This window comes from Poromitra crassiceps, assembly GCF_964638095.1.
Source record: "Poromitra crassiceps genome assembly, chromosome: 8".
Classification (NCBI taxonomy): Eukaryota; Metazoa; Chordata; class Actinopteri; order Beryciformes; family Melamphaidae; genus Poromitra; species Poromitra crassiceps.
Window position 1 is genome coordinate 17,426,494 of NC_139629.1, and position 25,439 is coordinate 17,451,932.

At 43.8% G+C, this 25,439-nt stretch overlaps 2 protein-coding genes and 1 pseudogene across 3 annotated transcripts in view; 2 read left to right on the forward strand and 1 right to left on the reverse strand.

The window, feature by feature from the left end:
• LOC310780522 (betaine--homocysteine S-methyltransferase 1-like) lies at positions 1 to 3,378 on the forward strand (the record flags this gene model as incomplete). The annotated part of the gene is made up of 8 exons (XM_083641088.1): positions 1 to 27; positions 259 to 391; positions 534 to 646; positions 1,585 to 1,776; positions 1,859 to 2,006; positions 2,513 to 2,695; positions 2,835 to 3,063; positions 3,159 to 3,378. The coding sequence occupies 8 exons, from the start codon at positions 1 to 3 to the stop codon at positions 3,376 to 3,378; spliced, it is 1,245 nt and encodes a 414-aa protein (XP_083497214.1).
• A 10,185-nt stretch (positions 3,379 to 13,563) lies between these two features.
• LOC310780523 (N-acetyllactosaminide beta-1,3-N-acetylglucosaminyltransferase 3 pseudogene) lies at positions 13,564 to 14,628 on the reverse strand (annotated as a pseudogene). The gene has a single exon. The product of its transcript is annotated as an N-acetyllactosaminide beta-1,3-N-acetylglucosaminyltransferase 3 pseudogene (transcript).
• Positions 14,629 to 18,802: 4,174 nt separating this feature from the next.
• jmy (junction mediating and regulatory protein, p53 cofactor) overlaps positions 18,803 to 25,439 on the forward strand; it is a gene marked incomplete at both ends in the record, with an annotated part of 49,652 nt that continues 43,015 nt past the window's right edge. Inside the window, 2 exon segments of the mRNA XM_083641348.1 lie at positions 18,803 to 18,991; positions 19,127 to 19,684. Coding sequence (XP_083497474.1) covers positions 18,803 to 18,991; positions 19,127 to 19,684 — 747 coding nt within the window.

Here is a 25,439-nt window from a genome sequence, read left to right on the forward strand (position 1 = left end):
ATGATGGGATCAGCTGGGGCACAGAAGGTAAGCCTGCATACTGGAATATGACTTTGATGAACACTTGGTTGGTTGTCCGTTAACGCTTGTTGCATGGTTCATTGCAGTTATGAAGCCAATGACTACTGCACACAGATTTTTGTGGTCATACCTGTGCGCGGCTTGGTGCACATTGAAATAGCCACACTAAATAGTACAAGCCTATATCTTGTGCGTCTGTCTCATGAGTTGCTTGTTGCATGGGTGAATCTCCCTCAGAATATCCTGCAGCGTCTGGATGCAGGTGAGATCATCATCGGGGACGGAGGCTATGTCTTCGCCCTTGAGAAGAGAGGCTATGTGAAAGCTGGACCATGGACCCCCGAGGCGGCTGCCGAGAATCGTGAAGCGGGTACCACTTTTCTCTCATCCTTTTTCCAGACGTTGCATAGCAGGCAGAGGCTAGTCAATGGGTTCCTAACTAACCTGTAATCTAGTTGTTCTAGTTAATATGTACAACTGCTGAATGTTCTGAATGAATCTTGTTGTTTCAGTGCGCCAGCTGCACCGGGAATTCCTCAGGGCAGGATCCAATGTCATGCAGGCGTTCACTTTCTATGGAACCGATGATAAACTGGAGAACAGAGGCCATGCTCAGCGCTTCACTGTGAGTAGAGTGACCTGTCCTGATCTGAGTGACCTGTCATGATCTGAGTGACCTGTTATGATCTGAGTGACCTGTTATGATCTGAGTGACCTGTTATGATCTGAGAGACCTGTCCTGATCTGAGTGACTCAGTGACCTGTCATGATCTGAGTGACCTGTTATGATCTGAGTGACCTGTCCTGATCTGAGAGACCTGTCCTGATCTGAGTGACCTGTTATGATCTGAGTGACCTGTCCTGATCTGAGAGACCTGTTATGATCTGAGTGACCTGTTATGATCTGAGAGACCTGTCCTGATCTGAGTGACCTGTTATGATCTGAGTGACCTGTCCTGATCTGAGAGACCTGTTATGATCTGAGTGACCTGTTATGATCTGAGAGACCTGTCCTGATCTGAGTGACCTGTTATGATCTGAGTGACCTGTCCTGATCTGAGAGACCTGTTATGATCTGAGTGACCTGTTATGATCTGAGTGACCTGTCCTGATCTGAGAGACCTGTCCTGATCTGAGTGACCTGTTATGATCTGAGTGACCTGTTATGATCTGAGTGACTTGTCCTGATCTGAGTGACTCAGTGACCTGTCATGATCTGAGTGACCTGTCATGATCTGAGTGACCTGTCATGATCTGAGTGACCTGTCATGATCTGAGTGACCTCACCTGTCATGATCTGAGTGACCGCAGCTGAGGAGAAGCCTCATCTTGAGTAATGAAGATGGCAAGGGTGCTTGCAAATAAGTAGAAGGAGCAGTTTGACCTCCTCTCAGCAGACTTGAGGAGGGTTAGTCGAGGACATGTGGGATGCCTGGAAGAATGCTTCTAAAATTGTCCTTCATACTGTTAAAACTCAGTTACTGTATCAGGCTTAGGCTTACACATTTGTTTTTGCTTGTAATTCTTCATGCTTGGCTAATAAATATTTTATTTTAATTCTAGGGACAGCAAATTAGTCTAGCAGCTTGTGACCTGGCCAAGGAGGTAGCCAGTGAGGGTGATGCTATGGTGGCTGGAGGAGTCTCCCAGACACCTGCTTACCTCAGCTGCAAGAGTGAGACTGAGGTGAAGGCCATCTTTAAGAAACAGGCTGAAGTCTTTGTCCAGAAAAATGTGGACTTCTTGATCGCAGAGGTATGATCTCACACAGACTTGACATGATTGCTTAAAGGTCCACTTGTCTTGATGTTGACCCAGCTTGTGTGCTTGTTTGCAGTACTTTGAGCATGTGGAGGAAGCTGAGTGGGCAGTCCAGGTTTTGAAGACCACCAACAAGCCTGTGGCCGCAACTCTGTGCATTGGACCTGAAGGAGACCTGAATGGAGTCAGCCCCGGGGAATGTGCCGTCAGGCTGGTCAAAGCCGGTAGGACAAACACTTCTCGAGCTCTTATTGAATTATAACATTGTTTTGGGTTGATATTTTTCAGTTAATCTTCATGGTTTGTAGTTTGCATTCAATTTGACATGGTGATAGAAGATATTGCTACGCAAGTCTTCTTATGCCACTTAACAAAATTGAACTAATTACCTCCACTAACGGAGTTGTCTGGGAGGTCATATTTTTGCCCCTGTTTGTCCATAGGATATGCCAAAAAGGACTTGCACAGAACTGTAGAACAATTTAGAACTTATTTTCACAAAAGGGCAACAAACGTCCAAACGGATTCACCTAACGGCACAAATCTTTGTTGAAAGTTTGGTTACGGACCAAGGAAGAACTGGTTAACTTTCCACGCCCATTGGCCAATAGTGGCCATGACAGTGGGTGTGTCAATACATTAAAGAGAATGAACATGAATGGCTTGGAACTATTGGGCAAAAGTCAACAAATCGTAGCCCTGCTCAAGACATATTATTAACTCTTCATAGGAGCTCAGATTGTGGGGGTGAACTGCCACTTTGACCCCATGACCTCTGTGAAGACTGTGAAGATGATGAAGGAGCAAGTGGAGAAGAAAGGGCTGAAGGCTCACTTCATGATCCAGCCACTGGCCTTCCACACTCCTGACTGCAACTGCCAGGGCTTTATTGACCTGCCAGAGTTCCCTTTCAGTATGTATTCACACCCACTACTGCTGTGTCTCTCACATCCACTTCCTCATCCCTAACCTTTAAGTGGATTACAGGAATAGCATTTAAACAGACACATCAGTTTGTGATTGGTCTGATTCTGTGTGTCTCCTCCGAACAGGCCTGGAGCCAAGGACCCTGACCAGGTGGGACATGCAGAGATACGCCCGGGAAGCCTACAATGCTGGCATCCGCTACATTGGAGGCTGCTGTGGATTTGAGCCCTATCACATCCGTGCCCTGTCTGAGGAGCTGGCACCTGAGAGGGGTTTCTTGCCTGCTGCCTCAGAGAAGCATGGCACCTGGGGTAGTGGCCTGGAGATGGACACCAAGCCATGGGTCAGAGCTAGGTAAACTATTTTTTTCCCTATCCTTTAATTTCCCTTCAAGTATCTCAAGCTTTTGAACCACTAAATTGGTTCCTCGATGTTCTTCCTCCCTTCAGGGCCCGTCGTGACTACTGGCAGGAGCTGAAGCCTGCATCTGGCCGTCCCTTTTGCCCCTCCATGTCCACCCCTGATGGATGGGGCATTCGAAAAGGCCATGTTGACCTGATGCAGCAGAAGGAGGCCACCTCCCAGCTTCAGCTGAAGGCGCTCTTTGAGAAGGCCGACTCCAGCCGTGAGAACCAACAGTGGGGGGCCGGATTCAAGTCCAACCACTGAGCTCTCTTCAATATCAGTACATCTGGACTACAGCACCCCGTTCAAACACATTGGACACTCTTTGCCCGCCTTTCTTTCTTTACTGATAAGGTTTCTACCATCCGTAATCAGCTTTTCACCACCGTGCAAATTTCAAAGATTTGATGGTTAGCATAGTAGACTGCCAGGCATCACTGTGGTGATGATGAAATAAGTGACAGTAACTTTCATTTTGCCTTCCAAGGGATAGTGTGTCACACACATTCCCTGAAGTTTGCATACCAAAAATGATACAATGCTGATGTTGTTCTGTCTTTCTAGGACTTCTCTCTCTCTCTCTGTCTCTGTCTCTGTCTCTGTCTCTGTTCTCTCTCTCTCTCTCTCTCTCTCTCTCTCTCTCTCTCTCTCTCTCTCTCTGTGAACAAAATGGATGTCATTTAGATTGATTGCCACTCAAGAGATTGGATGCATTGGTCTTCTGATGAGATTTATTTTTTAGATGAGATCCGTATTTCAACTGCAACTGAGTGTCCTATTTCAGTCAGATGAATATCCAAGTTTGGTATCTTAGTGAAATTACTGTGATCACACAATGTTCTAAAGAGCAGCTGAGAATGTTACTTGAGCAAAGACTTTATTTTAACACTCTGAAGTGCCAAAAGTTGTCTTGCAAAGAAGGAACTGACTGATGACTATGTCAATAAACCTTCAATTGTCCATATCTGTGTGTGTTTGTGTGTTTGTGTGTGTGTGTGTGTGTGTGTGTGTGTGTGTGTGTGTGGGGGGGGGGGGGGGGTATTTTTCTCCCTTAAACAGCTAGGAATTCATTTCCACTTTAAAAGTTCACCATGTCATAATCTAGAATACAAAGTGACAAAAGACTTCTGAAATGCTGCATACACAGACTGACAGAATATAACAAGGGGGTTTATTAGGTGATGGGCAACCTGTTATTATAACAACTACATCATCGCGGTAGTTCTGACTGTGTGTGTTCATTCATTGATACGCTAACAAGGCTGTCAAGATTGACAAAGATTTCCAACTCTGAGAGAACCTGAAGAGTGAATCAACATGTTTTGGTGGAGTTTCCATTAAATCAGATGTAATCAGACTGTACAGGACTTTGATTTCTCACAGTGTATGATGCCAATTGGTTCTGTGACAAGAAGTCAGTCCTGGAGACCACAATGATGTTAACTTTTACAGGTGAAAGTGTTCATATATGTCACCAAAAGTTTACAATCATATACTCAAGAGTTTTCCATGGTCAAATCCAGCACAAACAATGACATAAGTAATGTTGATTTGGAATGAAAACCTGTAGTAGGGGTGGAAAGTTACTCAGCTCTTCCTTGGCACCAACCTTTCTAAAAAGTTGTGGCCAGTCGCCCACTGGCCAAAAGTGGAAAGTGAATCAGTTCTAAGTTGGCCCATGCCATACCAACCTTTCTACAAAACTTCATGGCATGCAAATCCATCCATAACTTTTTGATATAGCCATCACCTCTTTTCCCATCCCGATGGCCTGTCTGTGAGTGGGTGAGCAGAATTGTGTTCCGCCACAGCTATGCCATTTTACGTGTGGTCTTGCTGAATCTTTCAGGAAGTGTAAAGAGCACACCTGCGGGTGACCTAACCAAGCCCGATTTGTGATTTAGGTAATTAGGGTTGACTAAATGGGCAAATGGCTAATTAGGGGCCAAAATGACTCTGGACAGGTTCAGCACCATGGAGAGCTGGGGAGAGCAGACTAGATGCCTTGCGGTACATTGCTGCCTCTCACTGGTCAGAAATATGACTGTTTATGGTGTTTCTATTTCCACAGGAGTAGTCCTGTGGCGGCGATGAATTCAAGGACTGCTTTAAACTACGATGAATCTATTCAAGACATTAAAAAAAAGTTGTCTACGAGATTGTTTTCTTTATTCTCCTTTCAAGTTTGTTTGTTGTACAGTGCATACAGTCAATTAAAAAAGCATGAACTGTAAACGCTAATAAATGAATAAAAGTGATGGTAATCTTTGGTAAGACTTGTTTGTAATGATATAAACAATGATAAGAAACTTGTGACGGACCGCTAACCTGCTATTGTTGTTTGATTTTTATTTTATTCCATTTAAGGAATTATTTTCTATAGTTAAATAGTTGTTGATTGAACTTGAACAGCTCAACTGCGTAATTACTTGTAGTTTCCACAAGATGGCAGTCATGCCTTGCTGTGCTGGGCCATGCAGAGATTAAAACATTATACATGTATAACAAATTATCATTTACAATGACAGCCTGTCAGGAGGAAAAAGTGGAATTATGAAGATCTTTTTTCAGAGATTCTCCGCACATTTTTGCAAATCAAACTGTACATCCCACAATACTTCATCATGCTAGAGTAATATCCAAGGCTGTCCTGTTTTAGCAGATATTCAAGGTGTCAGATAGCTAGTCTACTACTACTGTATAATTAGGCTACTGTTGATTTGAATAGTGGAGTAACTCCACCACAAGGTGACTCACCTTGTCAAGAATAGGCCAAATTGCTATGTGGTATGACAGAAGATATATAAGATAAGATGGTAAGATTAAGAGATACGATGTGTTCAGATCAGATCAGATCGATCAGCAATGGGGAATTAAACATCACACAAACAAGAATTATAAAGTGCCAAAAACATTAGCCAGCAGTTAATGTATGATAGGGGAAAGAAGGAATTATAGAAATGTAGGCTACGTGCAAAATAGTAGCAGTAGAACTGAGTAGGGTAAGACTTTACAATAACATACACAAATACTGTAGTAGTTACTAGTAAACTAATCATTAACTAATAGTTAGTTAATGAGTAGCTAAGGAATAATTTGTCATTAGTCAATCATTAGTTAATCATAGTTAATGAGTAGGTAGTCATTAGTTAATGATTAGTATCTAAGTTCCTGAGTAGAGTAGTTAATCAATACTTAATGATTACTAAATGTCAGCTCGTGAATATAGTAGTTAATCATTAGTTACTGATTAGTCGGTCAGTTCCATGAGTAGAGTAGTTAATCGTTCGTTAATGATTAATAAATGTCAATGCGTGAATATATTAGTTAATCATTAGTCAATCATTAGTTAAGGTCACATTGTGAGTATAGTAGTTAATCATTAGTTCATGATTAGTTGTTAGTTCCTTAGTAGAGTAATTACTCATTAGTTAATGGTTAGCCAATGGTCAGTTTGTGAGTATATAGTTAATTGTTAGTTATTCATTACTTAATTATTACCTGTCCATTAGTTACTCTTTTTGTGTACCCTATTGTAAAGTGGTGTATCATACTCAGTAGTTGATGAATACTGAATCATTGTAAAGTGGTGCATCATACTCAGTAGTTTGTGAGTACTGAATCATTACCTGTCCATTTGTTACTCTTTTTGCGTACCCTAATATAAAGTGAAACATATCCTTATTAAATAAACACCCAATCCAGTTGAGATTCAAACCCTGAACCCCAAGATTGTTAAATTGGAAGTCTGGTTCTCTGCCATCTGAGCTAACCAGCCTGTTATTTGGTAGAGCCATACTAGGGGTCTGTAGAGTCAGAGACTAAGTATTATGTTCTATCCACATACTACTTTCTGTTCAAGTACTTATAGTTATATTCCATCCAAATACTACTTCATGTCCAAGGAGGAGGTTTTTCCAGTGAGGCATAGGAGGATGGTCCTCCTCTATTAGATTGGGGATTTTATATAACAAAAATTATTATCATTTTTATTTTTATTTTCTATATTTTTCATTTTTCATTTTTCATATTTTTTTTAATAATAAAATATCAATCAAATGTGTTTTTTCTTATGTGCAGACGCTCATTTTTTCATTCATTATATTCTTAAAATGCTTCAACAACAGTGACCTGTAGGGCACTAATGGAAAGGAGAGCTCCATGCAGACAAGTCACTCTGGCCCTGGTCCCAGCCTGGAGTAGGTAGTTAAAAAAACATTCGCCCTGTGGGCGTTTATTTATTTGGTAATTTATCTAATGAAAAAATATGATTGGTTGAAAAACACTTGCAATTCACAGAGAACACGTGAGAGTGATGTGTTTTCCAACCAATCAGATTGAGCTGGAGCAGAACATGCCCTTAGCCTGGTGAAACCAGGTGAAACCTAATTGGTTGTTGTTGGATAGATTGCTAAGATTGACATTCTGTATTGTCCAATGCTGAATACGTCTGAAAATCTTGTTGAATCCGCTCCATTGGAAATGGAGGAAATGAAGACCTGACAGGCTAATAGATAGATTTACAGACAGTAGCACCTATATTTTTTTGTGTTTTATATTATCAAGCAGTAAGTTAGCTCACAAGCCAGACAGTTGTTGCATTGTATTACGCGGAGTTTAGAGAGGGCAACGTGGTACACGGAGGCTCACGGAGGCTCAGAAGCAAACACTGGGATAATTTAACCTCATCGGCTGCACTCGCACCGGCTACAGACAGCATGGATATTCAAGTAAGTCAATTAAGTTTGAGTTATCTGGGTCTTCTACTAAATTCGGCGTCCACCAAGCAGTGCTACTTTTTCGTATTATATTGTTTTATGCTGAATAGCATAAAACCATTTGGCGATCTTAAACTCGCACATTTTTTAACTGAATTTGGCAGCGCGGAACGAAACATGGAACGAAACGCAGAACGAAACATGCAATGGAATGAAACGAAACTTGTAGCCTATGTTGGACGTAGTGAAGTGTTTTTGATTGATTTGTTCATCCATCAAACCTTTTACTGACAGACTAACTGTAGCCTAAATATCTTACTTTATTTTGAGGTGCTTTGCTCAGCATTGCTCAGCCAGAAATTATTCCTACTTCAGCTCTCTTTCTCCTGGGTGCGCCTAACGTTAAAATGCACCAGATGACAATCCATCTTATTTGTCCTCAATCTGCATTGAAAATGTGTGAAAATTCACCTTCTTGCAACAGTTGTAGCCTAAGCTAGTTTCAAAGTGGGGTCCCCAGCAAAAAGGGGGGATTAATCTATGTTCACTATAATTCCATCCATAAGTAACACAATCACAGAATGTATGACTATTTTGGTCATGGGTTTCATATAATGTCTGTGATAAAACATCTAAAAGCAAAACTCTTATCAGATGGGGGACCCCTGGAACAAAATCTTATCTATATGGAGGTGCGTGGTGTAATTTGTGTGATTGAATTAAACTGAAATTAAGTTTGATGTTGCCTGCTGTAACAGTGTGGATCTATAAAGCGGTCTGTAGCCTAATGATTTCTATTGATCTTGTTTCCTTGAAGGAGACTGGTGCTGCTATTGAGATTACATTAGGGTATAGGAGTGACATATTTGGGACCCGTTTCTGGCCTACCTTGATGAGGTTAGGGGTGGTGGGTGAGTTGCTCAGCTGGTTTGTCTTGGCCCCTTGTATGGGAAACCATATGCTTTTATAAGTATGTAAGCACCCTTATATGGGTGGTAGCACCATATTATAATTGTCAATCAATAGTATGCTTTGCTTTGTTTTCCAGCTGTGTCTGAGCTTTTGTTTTGTTTGTATGTTGTTCAAATCTGTCTTCAAACTGCAAAAGAGAAAGAAAAGAAACGCCCAAATTTTTTCCGGTCGCCTCCGAAGCGTCCTCCCCTATTGCCAAGCTCACAGCCGCCACTGGTATATATACTGTATATCTCCAATGTATATATCAAATTGTGGCTTCTTGAACAAGTCCATGCCTAAGCTCTGATGTACATTTTCTTCTGTGTATTTTGATGTGTATGTTTCTTACCTCTCATTGCATAATTCATACTGTATGAATGTATTTGTTAATTATTTTCATGTTTATATATATATATATATATATATATATTTTTTTTTTTATATATACCTGTTTAAGACCAAGGACCACAATGGAAATAAGTCTTGACTTTATTGTGCTTTATCCTTGATGTTATTCTTTGAGATCCGTGTCTGTACTTTGTTTAGTACATTGTATTTCAATTTGTAACCGTCAAATAAAATAAAATAAAATCATATGTTTCAGCCAAATACTACTTATGTCTAAGTACTTGTGTTTTAAAGCACATAATATACCTTCAAAACTAGAAGTAATAGGGACAGAAAGTAGTATTTGGGTGGAATATACCTTCAAAACTATAATACTTGGTCTCCGGCTCTACATATCGATAGTATGGCTCTAACAAGCAACAGGCTGGTTAGCTCAGATGGTAGAGAACCAACCTTGGGGCTGAGGGTTCAAATCTCACCTGGAGCGGGTGTTCATTTGATAAGGATATATTTCTCTTTATGTTAGGGTACACAAAAAGAGTAACAAATGGACAGGTAATGATTCAGTACTCATAAACTACTGAGTATGATGCACCACTTTACAATAGGGTACACAAAAAGACTAACTAATAGACAGATATTAATTCAGTATTCATAAACTACTGAGTATGATGCACCACTTTACAATAGGTTACACAAAAAGACTAACTAATAGACAGATAATAATTAAGTAATAATTCAGTATTCATAAACTACTGAGTATGATGCACCACTTTACAATAGGGTACTTTACAATAGGGTGATTAACTACTATATTCACGAGCTGACATTTAGTAATCATTAACGAACGATTAACTACTCTACTCATGGAACTGACCGACTAATCAGTAACTAATGATTAACTACTATATTCACGAGCTGACATTTAGTAATCATTAAGTATTGATTAACTACTCTACTCAGGAACTTAGATACACGATTAAAACACGATTTCAGACGGACAAGCCCGTCTTTTATTATCACACGAACACTTCAACACATGCATGCGGCCACAACACACACTCATGCTGACGGTGGCCGGTGAAATTTGTCCTCTGCATTTGACCCATCCAGGCTTGTCCTTTCCTCCAGGGGGCAGGCCAGGAGCAGTGGACCAGCGCCCGGGGACCCATCATTGGACCATCTTCAGATGTTGTCGTCACTGGTCGGATGACGATCTTCTGCATGTTTTTAGTGGGGGGTTATGTACGGAGGAACTCACTGGGGGGTACGGGGAGAACATGCAAACTCCACACAGAAAGGCCCTTTCGATGAGATAGCCCACCTGGGCAGTGGGCACTGAAGATATGGGGGGTCACAACTCCAGCACCCACAGCGTCCCAGGCAAGAATCAAACCCAGGACCTTCTAGCTGTGAGGCGACAGCGCTACCGTGTGTATAAGTTACATTTTGGTACAGCTAACGTTCGCACATCAGGAATATTTTTCGAACCTATATGCAGTCAATGCAGGGTGAAGTTTCGCTGAGTGATATTGCAGCTTTTAGGATGATTTTGCAGAAATGTGCTTCCGACATGTAGACATGTTGTTGTGATTGACAGGTGGTTCAGAATTCGCCTCGCAATTTCCTGCTGTATATTTGTGTTGCTCTTAGTGTGTAACGGGGGGTGCGGCTAAAGTTATAGGCCAGCAGTAGTAATGCTCCGAAGTAAGCCAGGTGCAGCAGTAGTAATGCGCCGAAGTAAGCCAGGTGCAGCAGTAGTAATGCTCCGAAGTAAGCCAGGTGCAGCAGTAGTAATGCTCCGAAGTAAGCCAGGTGCAAGATTCAAGATTCAAGATTCAAGATTCAAGATTCAAGATTCAAGATTCAAGATTCAAGATTTTTATTGTCACTCCATGGTACAAGTATCACGTGTGAAATTCTTGTGCTGTGGACTCCGTTTACAACATAGTACAAATGTAGGGCATATGAGTGCAAAAACAACAAGAGACACAACAAGCAATAAGGCAGTATAGTGATAAGACAAGTCAGAGACAGTGGCATATTCACTGCACATAGGTGCACATGTCCTGTGCATACTTTAGCCGTGTTTAGCCTTAAACATTTTAAATTCGGCGTATTTGACATATAGGTGCAAATAGCATATTCCTTATTAAACATACAATTAAACTCTGCGTTTTAAATTCGGCGTATTTGACATACGGGTGCAAATAGCATATTCCTTATTAAACATACTAATTAAACATACTAATTAAACATTAGACATCCGTAGTGGTAGCAGCTACAGTACGGTACAGTACGGCTACGGCAAAAAATAACATACACTATTTGTGTATGTTAAGGAGTCTCGTGGCCTGCGGGAAGAAACTGTTCCTCAAGCGATTTGTGCGTGCTTTTGGAACCCTGTATCTTCTCCCTGAGGGTAACAGGGAGAACAGGCTGTGGGGATGGTTTGTGTCTTTGATGATCTTCAGGGACCTCCTGAGGCACCGCTGTTTATACAGTTCATGCAGATCTGGCAACTCACATCCTGTTACGTGCTGGGCCGCGCGTCTCACTCTCCATAGCGCCCTGCGGTCCATGGTGGTACAGTTCCCGTACCAGGTGGTGAAGCAGCCAGTCAGCAGGCTTTCAATGGTGCCTCTGTAGAAGTCCGTAAGGATTTCTGGCCTTAGCCCAAATTTCTTCAGGCGCCTGAGTCCATGTATTCGCTGTTGGGCCTTTTTGACAACAGTGGCGGTGTGGCCGGCCCAAGTCAGGTCCTGGTGGATGTTGACTCCCAGGTACTTGAAGCTGTCCACCCTTTCCACCACTGTGCCGTTGATGGTGATTGGGGGGTGTGTGCAGCAGTAGTAATGCTCCAAAGTAAGCCGGTCGAACAAGTGTTCCTCTTCCAGTGCCACATGCATATAAGTCGCTGCATGGAGCCAGTCTAAAGTTATGGAGCCAGCAGTAGTAATGCTCTGAAGTAAGCCGGTGGAACAGGCATTCCTCTTCCAGTGCCGCATGCATATAAGTCGCTGCATGGAGCCAGTCTAAAGTTATAGAGCCAGCAGTAGTAATGCTCTGAAGTAAGCCGGTGGAACAGGCATTCCTCTTCCAGTGCCACATGCGCGTAAGTTGCTAAGTTGCTGGAGCCGGTCTAGGTTGGTAGTAATGCTCCGAGGTAAGCTGGTCGAACAAGCGTTCCTGGAGTCACTGGAGCTGGTCTAGGTTGTGGTGAGTCCAAAATGTGGTGCGGTGCGGCTCCATCCAGCACCCACTGTATCGCTGAGGCCAAGCGGGTTGGTGGTTTCTTAAGTTGCTGAAGTAATTAAGTAATTAGGCCAAATGGTAATACAGCGCGCCATAGTAAGCCGGAATTGGTTGCTCCAAGCCCGGTTGGTGGTTTTCGTAAGTCGCTGAGCGCCGAAGTACCGGTTGCCTGAACAAGTGTGCGTTCTATCCAGCACCCGCTGTATCGCTGAGGCCAAGTAGCCCGGTCGGTGGTTTTTAGTTGCGCAGTATTTAGGCCAAGTCTGAATGCAGCGCACCGATGTAAAGCGGGCATGGAAAAAAGCGTTCCCATCCAGCGCCCGCCGTGCGGTGTGGCCCCGGTCGGTGGTTTTCGTAAGTCGCTGAAGAGACTGAGCCAGCCAACGTAAGCCGCTTGGCAAACAAGTGCTTGTTTTATCCAGCACCCGCTGTATCGCTGAGGCCAAGCCGGTCGGTGGTTTTCGTAAGTCGCTAAAAGCCCGGAAGCCCGGAGTTGTCCCTAGAAGTGAGTCCTTCCTTTTGGGGGATTCTCTATCCTAGTCTGAGCACATGCCCTTCTCTCTCACCACAAGGGAGGCATCTTACCACGGAGTCATTACGCCAAAGAATCATTTGCCATGCTGCCATGCCATAGAATTAGTTGCCATGCCATTTGTGAATAAAGCTTGCTCGTTAAAATTTACCCACTGGTCTCAGGTCTCTCATGATTGAAATGTTGGTCTCGACCTAGTTTCAAGATGAGAACCAGTCATGTTACCTCATATCACAATAGGCATCAGCGCTCAGCATAAGTCAAGTGTAATCCAAGTGTGACGTCCGTTATGACGTGTGTCTCCTGACTCATCACCCCATCCTCAATAGCCAATCAGCCTCCTGTCAATATGACGTCGGTAATGACGTCACTGCCGAGGCTATGACGTGGCAGTACATATAGCCATGGCGTGTCATCATCATCTTTCCCTGATCCTTCACCTCTATGGTCGCTGTACCTGGGCTGATCGTATCCCATCCTCTGAAGCTGTGTTTCGCCCCACCCACCTCCGCAGTCCACCACCAACGTCTTGACTCCTGAAGAATTCCCTACAGGGGGGATTCTCTATCCTAGTCTGAGCAGATGCCCTCCTCTCTCACCACAAGAGAGGCATCTTACCACGGAGTCATTACGCCAACGGCCTTAAAAAGTTGTACATTTCAGATTAGGGTCATGTATTCTATGCCACATTAGATATATCTGATATGGCTGGAATCTGTGTACCAGTAGAATGTCTCTATAATAACAAGGGTCATAGGGGTCTAGTTTCTTAGAGGGGAGGCTGAGGCGCAGTACTAAAGTCTTGACAGCCATATGTGAAACAGGTGCGAGTCCTGCTTTGGCCATACATATCCCCATGTAAACATCATCAATGGGAAGAATGGTAATGGACTTGGACATGTTGTATATGACCAAGGCTGTATAGCCAGACAGGAGGAAGCCTCCACCCCCACAGTAAGGGGGGTATGAGTCTGACTTCTGCACCTGTACAGGGATATAGTACTTGCTCCCTCGGCCCCGAATGGGCCCCGAATACTGGATCAGATCGCCGGCAAAGAGGTGTTTGCTACCGTTATTGTTGTTTTGGCTTTGGAGATAGTCCACCATGTTGTCTGTGTTGGCAAAGACGTCATCATCACCATTTAGGAGGAAGCGAGCCTGTGGACAGTTCCTCCCCATCCATTCCAGGAAGAGTATTTGCTTCAAGGTGAGGTTGTAGAAGGAGTCATGGAAGTCCCATTGCAGAATGTCATTGTGTTCACGGTGCTCCAGCTCCAGGAGCTTGTTCAGTCTCTGCTTCTTGAATCCGGCACCTGCCGTTCCTGAGATGAAGATCTTCCTGATCCACACACCATTGTGTAATCTCTCGTTGGCCCAGGTTTTGCGCAGGACTTCTCGCCGGTCGTAGTTCTCCGGGGAACTTTTAATGACCAGCAGAAGGAAGACTTCCACAGATTTGTCAGCTCCTCCACATTTGTCAGGAACGTCCAGCAGCATGGGGAAATGGCGACAGTGACGGTGGTAGAGAAAGTCTTGGATGTGACCGGGAAGAGAGGTGAAGCCTGTGATGTTGGCTGCAGACATATTTTGTTGACAACTTGGCCAGGAATAAACATAGGAGCTCCTAATGGTGGCTGGCCTGTTTTGACCGCTATCCTTTCTCACATATACCTGGAGGTGGTTGATTACATGGTCAACATCATCCATCAAGAGATAGACGACCAAGAAGAAAGCTCCAGTCAGCAGAAAAGGCATTGCCCTCTTTGGTTTCATCCTTGGTACTCTGCAGCTGCAAAACAAAACCATGTTTTCACGTCAACTGTTAAGCTGGGGTTAGGTGGTCTACGTGCAGACACTTGATGGCCAAGGTAACTATGAACGAACTGCCGAGGGTCAGCAGAGTCAATTCTTATAGGGCCTGAATCACATTGCGTTATGACCTCATCAGTGATGTCATAACGTGGAGTTGTTTGTACAACATCAGTCCAGAGGGAACATCCGAAATATGACATCATTCATCACTGTCGACATCGTAGTAGGAATGATGACATCATCTAACAGTACCCCTCCCTCTATGGCGCCCAGCCAGATGCAAGGAAATCCTGAATGAGCGTAGCGTCAAGGATGAATCGGCGAGGAACCCAACAGCGTTCCTCGGCGCCGTGCCCCTCCCAATCCACCAGATATTGAAAACCGCGGTAACGCTTTAAAATACAGCCCACAAATAAGCATGTAGTTATACTATAACTACGGGGTACAAGGAGTGTAGTTATACTATAACTACGGGGTACAAGGAGTGTAGTTATAGTATAACTACAGGGTACAAGGAGTGAATTTAGACTTTAACTAGAGGGTAACTGTACTTATATTATAACTACGGGGTACCACACTGTACTTACAGGGTAACTACGGGGTTGTGGGCTGTATTCTAAAGCAGGGGACCAATTTTGTACTTATAGGCTAATTACGGGCTAACACACTGTACTTACAGGCTAACTACGGGGTCGTGGGCTGTATTCTAAAGCAGGGGACCAATTCTGTACTTACAGGCTAATTACAGGTACCACACTGTACTTATAGTGTAACTAGTAACTACGGGGTACAAGGAGTGTAGTTATAGTATAACTACGGGGTACAAGGAGTGTAGTTATACTATAACTATGGGGTACAAGGAGTGTAGTTATAGTATATAACGGCCTAAACACGTCCTAGCTACACATTGCCGATTGGGGCTGTATTGATACTGGATGGGAGGCCGGGGTCTAAGGCAGGGGCGGTGCAAGGGGGGCGGAGCGTCACGGGGGAGCAAGCACAATCAAATTTGCTTCAGCAAATTTAGCCCGTTCTAGTGATTAACTACTATACTCACAATGGGACCTTAACTAATGATTAACTAATGATTACCTAATATAGCCTATTCACACACTGACATTTATTAATCATTAACGAACGATTAACTACTCTACTCATGGAACTGACCGACTAATCAGTAACTAATGATTAACTACTATATTCACAAGCTGACATTTAGTAATCATTAAGTATTGATTAACTACTCTACTCAGGAATTTAGATACTAATCATTAACTAATGACTACCTACTCATTAACTATGATTAACTAGTGAATGACTAATGACAAATTATTCCTTAGCTACTCATTAACTAACTATTAGTTTACTAGTAACTATTACAGTATTTGTGTACGTCAGGGGCGGACTGGGATCCTAATTCAGGCTGGGCATTAGATACGAAGCAGGCCAGGCCGATACGGGCGACGCGCGTGCCGGCGTCCGAAGGGCGGCGGCGAAAAATTTGATCCGTCTGAAGCTCAATTTGGGCCGTTTGAAGCCCAATTTGGGCCGTTTGAAGCCAGATTTGGGCCTTTTGAAGCCCAATTTGGGTCGTTTAAAGCCAGATTTGGGCCGTTTGAAGCTCGATTTGGGCCGTTTGAAGCCCAATTTGGGCCAAGTCCAATTTTACAATGAGATGCACCCACTTTAACCCTGAATAAAGTAATAAAACCACTAGTAAACCAGTAGGCGGCGCCTGGCCTGCTGTTCAGTGAGTGGCCTGGCCTGGCCTGAAAAAAAAAAAAAAAGGCCAGGCCACCGGGCATTTGCCCGACGTGCCCAATTATGCAGTCCGCCACTGGTGTACGTTATTGTAAAGTGTTACTCTGAGGGGTAAGGTGAGAGTAGATGAGATGAGATAGGCTATATCTCGACAAAATGGGAACAGTTATGAAAATGAAAATTCCTAGGCTGCTGATCAGGGCTGTAACCAGAGTTCCGAAATAGGGGAGGTCCAGCAAGGGGAGGCGGAAAAAAATTTGAGGGTTTTTCCCCCCCTTTTTTAGCCATATTTAGAGTAATATATCATTTTAAATCAACATTAGGATTATACTGTTGTGATGTCATTATTCAGTATATTCTCTTTCATGTCGTCACCTGCTCAGCTCTCCTGTCAACATAATTGTAACTAACAAACACAAACTGTTTTAGCCAAATTCATATCAAAATGACACCTACAAACACAGGTACACAACCCAAGCCGTACACAACACACAAAGTCATCATCGATAATAAAAAAAAACATACAGAGGGACATTTATTTATTCCTGATAGGAACGATTGAAAAATAAAATAAAATATATTATGTTGTTTTTAACTTTACACCACCTCTTTTTGTTACTTATTGGGTCATGAAACTGAAACCATGCATATAGCCACCTGCATACCTGACTTCGGGAGCTTGGCAATTGGCATCATGCATGATTAGCCAGTAGCATCCCAATGTGTCACACAGGTAACATTACTTAAGAGACAGACTAGACACTTACTTTCTTGGTTGTTGCTAAAAAATCTGTCAGTGTCACTCACTGTCTGTCATTCACTCGCTCACTGTCTCGCAGCTCGCTCACCTTCAATTATCTCGCCAGGCAGACAGACAGTCATCACTCACCACCATGCTGCTGCTCTCTCGGAATCAAGTTACCGCGGACGCGGCGTCAGATGACTTCCTGCCTGACCTGCCTTTCGTTTCAAAATAAAAGCGATCCCGTGTTTTTCATGCTTTTCCATGCAGATTGTTTTATAATTTTTTTTCTTTTTTTTTTTCTGAAATATTAGGGGAGGTCCGGACCTCCCCGTCCTCATAGCTAGTTACGGCCATGCTGCTGATCTCAAATCAATTGATTGATATCAACTTTGGAAAGTTGGGGGAAGGGTAGGCTACGTCGACATTACGTGCTTGGGTCAGGGATTTGCCCACGTGCAGATGTTTACGCTCCTCGTGCATAATTATGTCAGCATCCATGCAAGTGTGTGTGTGTGTGTGTGTGTGTGTGTGTGTGAGAGAGAGAGAGAGAGAGAGAGAGAGAGAGAGAGAGATATTATTGGATGACAATCTGTCGTTGTTTGGTTTAAGAAATTATTTCCTTCGAGACAGTTAACATAACATTACTATTATGTTGCCTTCAGCTCAAATTTTTTGACAATTGACAATAGGCTCATCATCACGATCGAAGTTTTCTGTAGACCTGTATTGCCATTATCTGACTGCACACTATATTTCTGTTTCTGTTTTTCTGATGTGTGATTCTGATATAAGTGCACTATGGTGCAAAAAAAAATCCAGCAAACAGCTGTGTCCTGACATGAAGATTTTTTTTGTGTTATTTGTCTTACTTTTTTACATGCTGCTCAGGTGTTTACAATGTAACGCTATATCATGTTGACTGTTGTTAAATTAAACCACAAGTGAACGGCATTTTCAAGTAGGAAGCTCGTATCTTTCATCTTTCCCACGCCATTTGAAGGCAACGTGTGTGGGGGGTGGTCTCATTTTAAACCCCTCCCCGGATTTGACAGCACGCACCTTGTCTGCTTGTAAACAGAAGCTCACACGTGACGCTGCTTTGGAGCCGCGAGACCGCATTGTCTGCACACGGACAAAGAGCGAGGCAGCTTAGCGCGAGCCTCGGCCAGGTAATAGCCGTGTAGGTGTCATGACAACCGACATGATCTACCTGGATGAAGCCGACTTTTCCCGTCGTTTACATAGCTGTTTGTGACGGTGTCCGGTTGCTTTAACGTGTTCGTGTCTGAATTCGCAGCCAGCTAGCAATGGTTTGGTTTGTTAGCTGGGTTATCACAGCTGACAACGTGTAAACAAAGCTGGACAGCCTTTGTGTTTGACCGAGATCACCGAGCGCGGCGGCTTGCTCGCTTCAGGCTTGCCAAATCTTCTTTTCCTAGCTTGCTTCTAGCTAACGTTAGCTAACAGCACAGCAGCTTTTTAAGCGTCGACGTCGGAGTTTTTTCTTCTTCTTCTGGCTAAGCTAACTTTATTTGACTTGGGCTTTTTTACTGGCTGAATGAGATGTCATTCACGATGGAGGATACTTTGGAGTCTGGATGGGTGTCTGTCCGACCCAACATATTCGACGAAAAAGAAAGGCACAAATTTGTTTTCATCGTGGCCTGGAACGATATTGAAGGAAAGTTCGCCATCACCTGCCACAACAGGACCGTACAGAGACGGACCACTTTTCGCGATTCGCTCTTCGATTGTAGCGTTAACCCCGATGTTGACGTTGACGTTACATCTCCTGTCTCCGATGCCTTCTCGACAGAAAATCACATCAAAAGTCCCGGCGCAAGGAAAGATGGAATCTGCACATCGGGTAAAGTTAGATCGAAAGGACAACCGGTAACACAGAGTCTAGCTGGTGAAAAGAAAGGCAGTTCAAGGACATCCGAGTGTGTTAGCCAGACACTAGAGTCGTGGGATATTGTGACACCCAAAGCAATAGACATGGAGGTCTTTGATCCAGTGGATCTCCCGGGGGCGCCTCTCTCATCTCCCGATGATGGAGACCCAGGGGGGAGTGAGAGCAACGACCACGAGGACTACAGCTGGGCCGGGCTGTTCTCATTCCAGGACATGAGGGCTGCCCACCTCCAGCTCTGCGCTGTCAACTCGGACCTGGAGCCGTGTTTACCTCCCTTCCCAGAGGAGCAGGCGGGCATGTGGACGGTGCTGTTCGGTGCGCCCGAGGTCTCGCAGCGGGAGACGGACGCCCTGTGCTACCAGCTGCAGGTGTACCTGGGCCATGCCCTGGACACCTGCGGCTGGAAGATCCTCTCACAGGTGCTCTTCTCCGAGAGCGACGACACTGACGAGTACTATGAGAACCTGAGTGAGCTGAGACAGAAGGGCTACGAGGACGCGCTGGAGAGGGCCAAAAGACGTCTCCAAGAGGTGTGAAATAACATTTTTTAAATATACATCATTGTAGTTAGTTCAGATTTGTGAAATGAACGACTCATAGCTTGTAGAATGTTTACTATAGAGGACTATTACGATTTTGATGTGCTTGATGAGGTCATCTCTGTCTTGAATTGGAGCAGAGACAGACACACGTTCAGAGGGACAGACTGTGACCATAGGTTGATGAGTGCATGTGTGCCACATGCTCTCTTCTTTCTCCTCCTTTGTTCCCCTAAGCCTGTGAGCTGCCATCTGTTGCTGCACATTCACAGGCCGGCCTGTAATATGATCTGGGCTGGCCATGACACCCAGTTGGCTGCCTGGTTGAAGCCAGTCACACACAGAGAAGCGACGAACAATTGTAGGTGGAGTTACATTTTTTAGAGGAATAGTATGTCTCCACACTTGTGGGCTTTGCTTTGATGCTTAAGACACAGAGTAAGCTCGGCAGCATACAGTACATGTGAGAAGCTACACCAAGAAGACAATATGTCTCTGGGAAAATACAGTATGTGCGGAACATCACTTTGAGATTAAACGTGATTGGAAAGTACAGAACTTAGCTTGGAATCAAGAAAGCCATGATCATGATAGTCACTGTGTTTAAGAGGAAAAGTCTCACCTCCTCCTCGGTTGTTTTGTTGACCTATATCTGACTCACAAGCCAACAGCTAAGAATAAGAAGGGGTGGTTTTTCTACCATGAACAGATTTAGGCTATCTATCTATCTATCTATCTATCTATCTATCTATCTATCTATCTATCTATCTATCTATCTATCTATCTATTATCTATAATCAAAGGGAGCATGTGGGCAATGTTTGTTTACATTTCTGTCCCACTGATGTCATAGGAGGCATTGTGACATAAAGTCCCGGACGTGATGTCATCAGTGATGCCACTTGAGCAATTGTGCATTGTGACCTCACTGATGATCTCATATAGGCATTGTGCCATCATCAGCGATGCCATAAGAGCAATTGTGATGTCATCAGTGATGCAAAGTTGTGACATCAGTGATATCAGATAAGAACAGTTGGGCCCGTACAGCAGGCGAGCTGCAGGGCGGGCGAGCGAGCAAGTGAGCCCGCGCAGCAGTCGAGCTGCAGGGCGGGCAAGCGTATGCGAGCTGCAGGGCGGGCGACTAGCGAATAGGAATCGATGCCTAGTTTAAATAAATATGCTCTTTGTCACGACACATATAGAAGTAGACATTATGACAAATCTCTTCTAGCGCACACCCTTGCATTTTGGACAAGTTACCCATTTTGAGGCACCTGATCTCATCAAAAAGACATTGAGATCATCAGTTAGGGTAGGACCGACCGATGTATAAACATCCTATTTGTGGTTGTTTCCATGGTGAGTCTCTTTGCCACATTTACATCCTGTGTGTAGATCAAAATGAGGGGTGACTGTTTCTGTTTCGCTGATGATGATACAAGACTCATAATGCATTACCTTATTATGGTAATATGTTGCTTGCTATGTTAGTAGCCACCGATTGTTACATTGTCTTGATTTAGCATATGCAGTTCACAATAACTGGGTTACTGTGTCAACTACTGCGTCAACTTCATGTCGAGAAACAAAGTCCGTCTTTGATAACCCTGACTATGGGCATAAGAAAAGTACTGAATGGTGCTAGTGGTTAGGAGGCCATGCACTAGATAGCCTATATAGCATAGACAAATTAGCATGTCAAGATAGGAGGGAAAATAGGATTTACTTTTATGGCAACATTAGATTTTTACCATAATTACTTTTGAGATAAAATATTATTTTGCTATGTAGTGCGGAGAGACTACACTCTGGGAGGAAATCCATGCTGTGAGATGAAGAAAGGACAGGGAGATCAGCTAGTGAAACTGGATGGCCCTGTAAGAAAGGACAGGGAGATCAGCTAGTGAAACTGGATGGCCCTGTAAGAAAGGACAGGGAGATCAGCCAGTGAAACTGGATGGCCCTGTAAGAAAGGACAGGGAGATCAGCTAGTGAAACTGGATGGCCCTGTAAGAAAGGACAGGGAGATCAGCCAGTGACACTGGATGGCCCTGTAAGAAAGGACAGGGAGATCAGCTAGTGAAACTGGATGGCCCTGTAAGAAAGGACAGTGAGATCAGCTAGTGAAACTGGATGGCCCTGTAAGAAAGGACAGTGAGATCAGCTAGTGAAACTGGATGGCCCTGTAAGAAAGGACAGGGAGATCAGCTAGTGAAACTGGATGGCCCTGTAAGAAAGGACAGTGAGATCAGCTAGTGAAACTGGATGGCCCTGTAAGAAAGGACAGGGAGATCAGCTAGTGAAACTGGATGGCCCTGTAAGAAAGGACAGGGAGATCAGCCAGTGAAGCTGGATGGCCCTGTAAGAAAGGACAGGGAGATCAGCTAGTGAAACTGGATGGCCCTGTAAGAAAGGACAGGGAGATCAGCCAGTGAAGCTGGATGGCCCTGTAAGAAAGGACAGGGAGATCAGCCAGTGAAGCTGGATGGCCCTGTAAGAAAGGACAGTGAGATCAGCTAGTGAAACTGGATGGCCCTGTAAGAAAGGACAGGGAGATCAGCTAGTGAAACTGGATGGCCCTGTAAGAAAGGACAGGGAGATCAGCCAGTGAAACTGGATGGCCCTGTAAGAAAGGACAGGGAGATCAGCCAGTGAAGCTGGATGGCCCTGTAAGAAAGGACAGGGAGATCAGCCAGTGAAGCTGGATGGCCCTGACCTCACAGCAGATCACAACCCAGTGCTCAGTCATGCAGTGATGTCATCTACTGGTGACGAAGTCGCTGATGTTCAGCAGACCTCTGGGAGGCAGAGAATCACTGTAGTGTAGTGCCCTTATCACCCTTTGTCACAAAGTGCTCCCCCCTGCAACCCACGCCTGGTCTGTGTTATAATATGCTAACTGTGTCAAATATGCAAAGATTGGCTATTGGGAAACATTCTACAGATTTAGGCCACGCATCAGTTAATCATTCACCGCTGGCTGTACAATTTTACCTGATCACCAGGTTGTTGTTGTTAAATAAAATGGTAACACTTAAAGGTTATGTCTCTGATGCATTATGAGCACATTCACAAGACATTATAATGCCTTTATAAGGCTTTATAAAACTAAAACTCACTATAAATACTTTATAATACTTTAAACCTTGTTATAAGTTGCCATGCATTTATAAACACTTATAAAGAGTCAGGACTCTAGACCAACTTTATTATTTGTAGCACCGGTGTGACCAACCAAATTTTTACTCACACACTCTCAAAAAATGGTGGCAGTCTAGAGCCCTGAAGCGTCTTATAAAGCCTTATGATGCAACATAATGTGTTTTATCAATGTGCTCATAATGCATTATAGACATGACCAGACCTCCATAGAAAGGGTTACCAATAGGATTAGGCTTAACAACCAGGCTACACTTAAGTTAACCTTACAGTAGATGTTTGAAGCTAATAACTGCTTTGGCAGCCACTATATTGTCATTCTGTGAGTGGTGATAACATTGTCAATACGAATGAAATAAATAAATGTCATGAATCTAATGAGGGAACAACAAGTAAAACATAACAATAGCATACATAACATTAATACATTAATAATCCATGACATAATAATAGCCAAAGTGTTAGTATGTTAAAGATTTCCAAGCACATGGCTAGAGATTAACCTCGCGTCACCAGGCTCTCTCAGAGGAGACAGGCAGGAAGACAGAAGAAGACGACCCGCCCCGTCTTCCACGGGTCCGCAGTGTTTTCGTTCCCCCATAGGAATGCAGCAGTAGGCAGCCTTACCTCGCCAGTCGCTACGAGTTTGAGACAAAATAAGAAGCGTGGACATACCAAACAAAGTATTCAAAGAAGTAGTTGAAGGAACTTGCCGGATCCATAACATTACGTCTGAACGGAACGCAAGAATTGAGCATAATATTTTCCTGGAGTACAGCTGCACTTTGGTCCCGGGTCTTCCGCCTGCATAGCCGGAAGACTCGGAACGAGGTTTTTCCATCCCGGCTACAGAGAGAGAGGCATGGGAGAAAAGTCCTTGTGGGATTTGATCCTGGCCAGTAATGGTACACCTGTGGTTCTGGGGTTGGCAGACTGAACCACTCAGCTATCTCTGGGTGCTATATTATCTCTGGATGCTGGATGCTATTATCTCTTGCTGCTATATTATCTCTGGGTGCTATATTATCTCTGGGTGCTATATCGGGCAGCTCTTAGGTAGCTCTTTTGAATCCAATCTCTTGTTTTTGTGAAATTAAATTTACACCATCTCTCCCGCAGCCTAACTTCATAATGTGATGCTCTGGCAGAACAATGTATTGTATGTATACTATAGATGCGCGGATGAGCTTTTATGCCATCCTAATCCACGTGTATGCATGAACCGTCTGCCCGCCATAAATCCGCGCAATTATTTCATACTATTTATAGATCCGCGCCCCCCATGCACCCAACGCTATAAAAGGAGCGAACTTACGGTTTCTGCTGCCCTTGGTGCGATCGCTGCAGTCCAAGACTCCAAATAAACTTCCATGCTGTATTATGTCCAGTCCACCTCATGTAGTTTCCTTTGGGGGATCTACAATAGGCGACTAAGAATGTGCCTGACGAAAAATGTAGCTTAAAATACGTTCATAGACTAGAGAACGTAATTAATATTATTTTTCCTCATTAATGATACATCGTTTCAACCGCCCGCAACCCATCCGCTATTAATCAGAATGTTTATTTTTATGATCTGGCCCGCCCGCGGGGCGGGATATCCGCGGTCAGCGCGGTTATAACTGCGGCCCGCGCATCACTAATGTATACACATTTTCCTGAAAATCCACCTGTTCTCAGTGCTATGGATAATAAACTCTCCCATTTGTTTGTTCTGAATCGATGCCTGGTGAGGGACCAAGCTTATTTTTCCTTAAAATGAACGGAATGGAAGTTTATTATCATGGGACAGCTGGTAAAATTTACAGGGATAAAGTGCAATTAAGTACAGTCCATTACCCTCACAGCAGCAGTGTAGACGTAGCCTACAGCGACATGGCAAGCGTGAGAGAAGCGTTCAGTGGCACGATAGTGTGTGAGCGTTAATAAGAAAAGTGAAAGTGTATGTGGGTTTATTTTGTGTGATGTCAAAAGTGCGTCCTCTGCTCGATTTTGGGGCTGCACAATTAATCAAATCGAAATCGCAAGTGCCTGCAATTATTTGAACAAGGTCAAATGTATGGAAACATAGAATTAAATGAAGCTTTGTGTTGCTACAGAGATGCCCCGGCCTACAAACCATATTATCCAGAATGTGCTGGTTTGGTAATTGGTACAGACCCCAGTAAAAATCACCTCACATTTTTATTAACACTTTGAGTGCCACGGCCCTTGGGCAAAAGGTTGCTTGCTGTGCCACATAGGCCGCAATGCATTTTAAAACAGTCATATAATTTCTTTAATAATTACTATGTAAACACTGAACACGCACAAATAACGATGAGACTCTCTTCTATCACCTGCAAAAAAAAGTTTATTGATCCCATTTTCCGTTCTTTAGTTATGAGCCGGAGAAGATAGCTTGATTGAACCAAAAACAGCCCTTTTTTTCTACGAGCTGAGATAATGAGCCTTTTGTGAAATTAAACATTTCAAGCACATCACTGACTCTGAAGCTAATTTTCTGATGTCTGGGTCTGTCTGGGTGAAGTGTATGCTGCTCTGCGTGCTCTGCGTGCCCCCCCCCCCCCCCCCCCTCAACTGC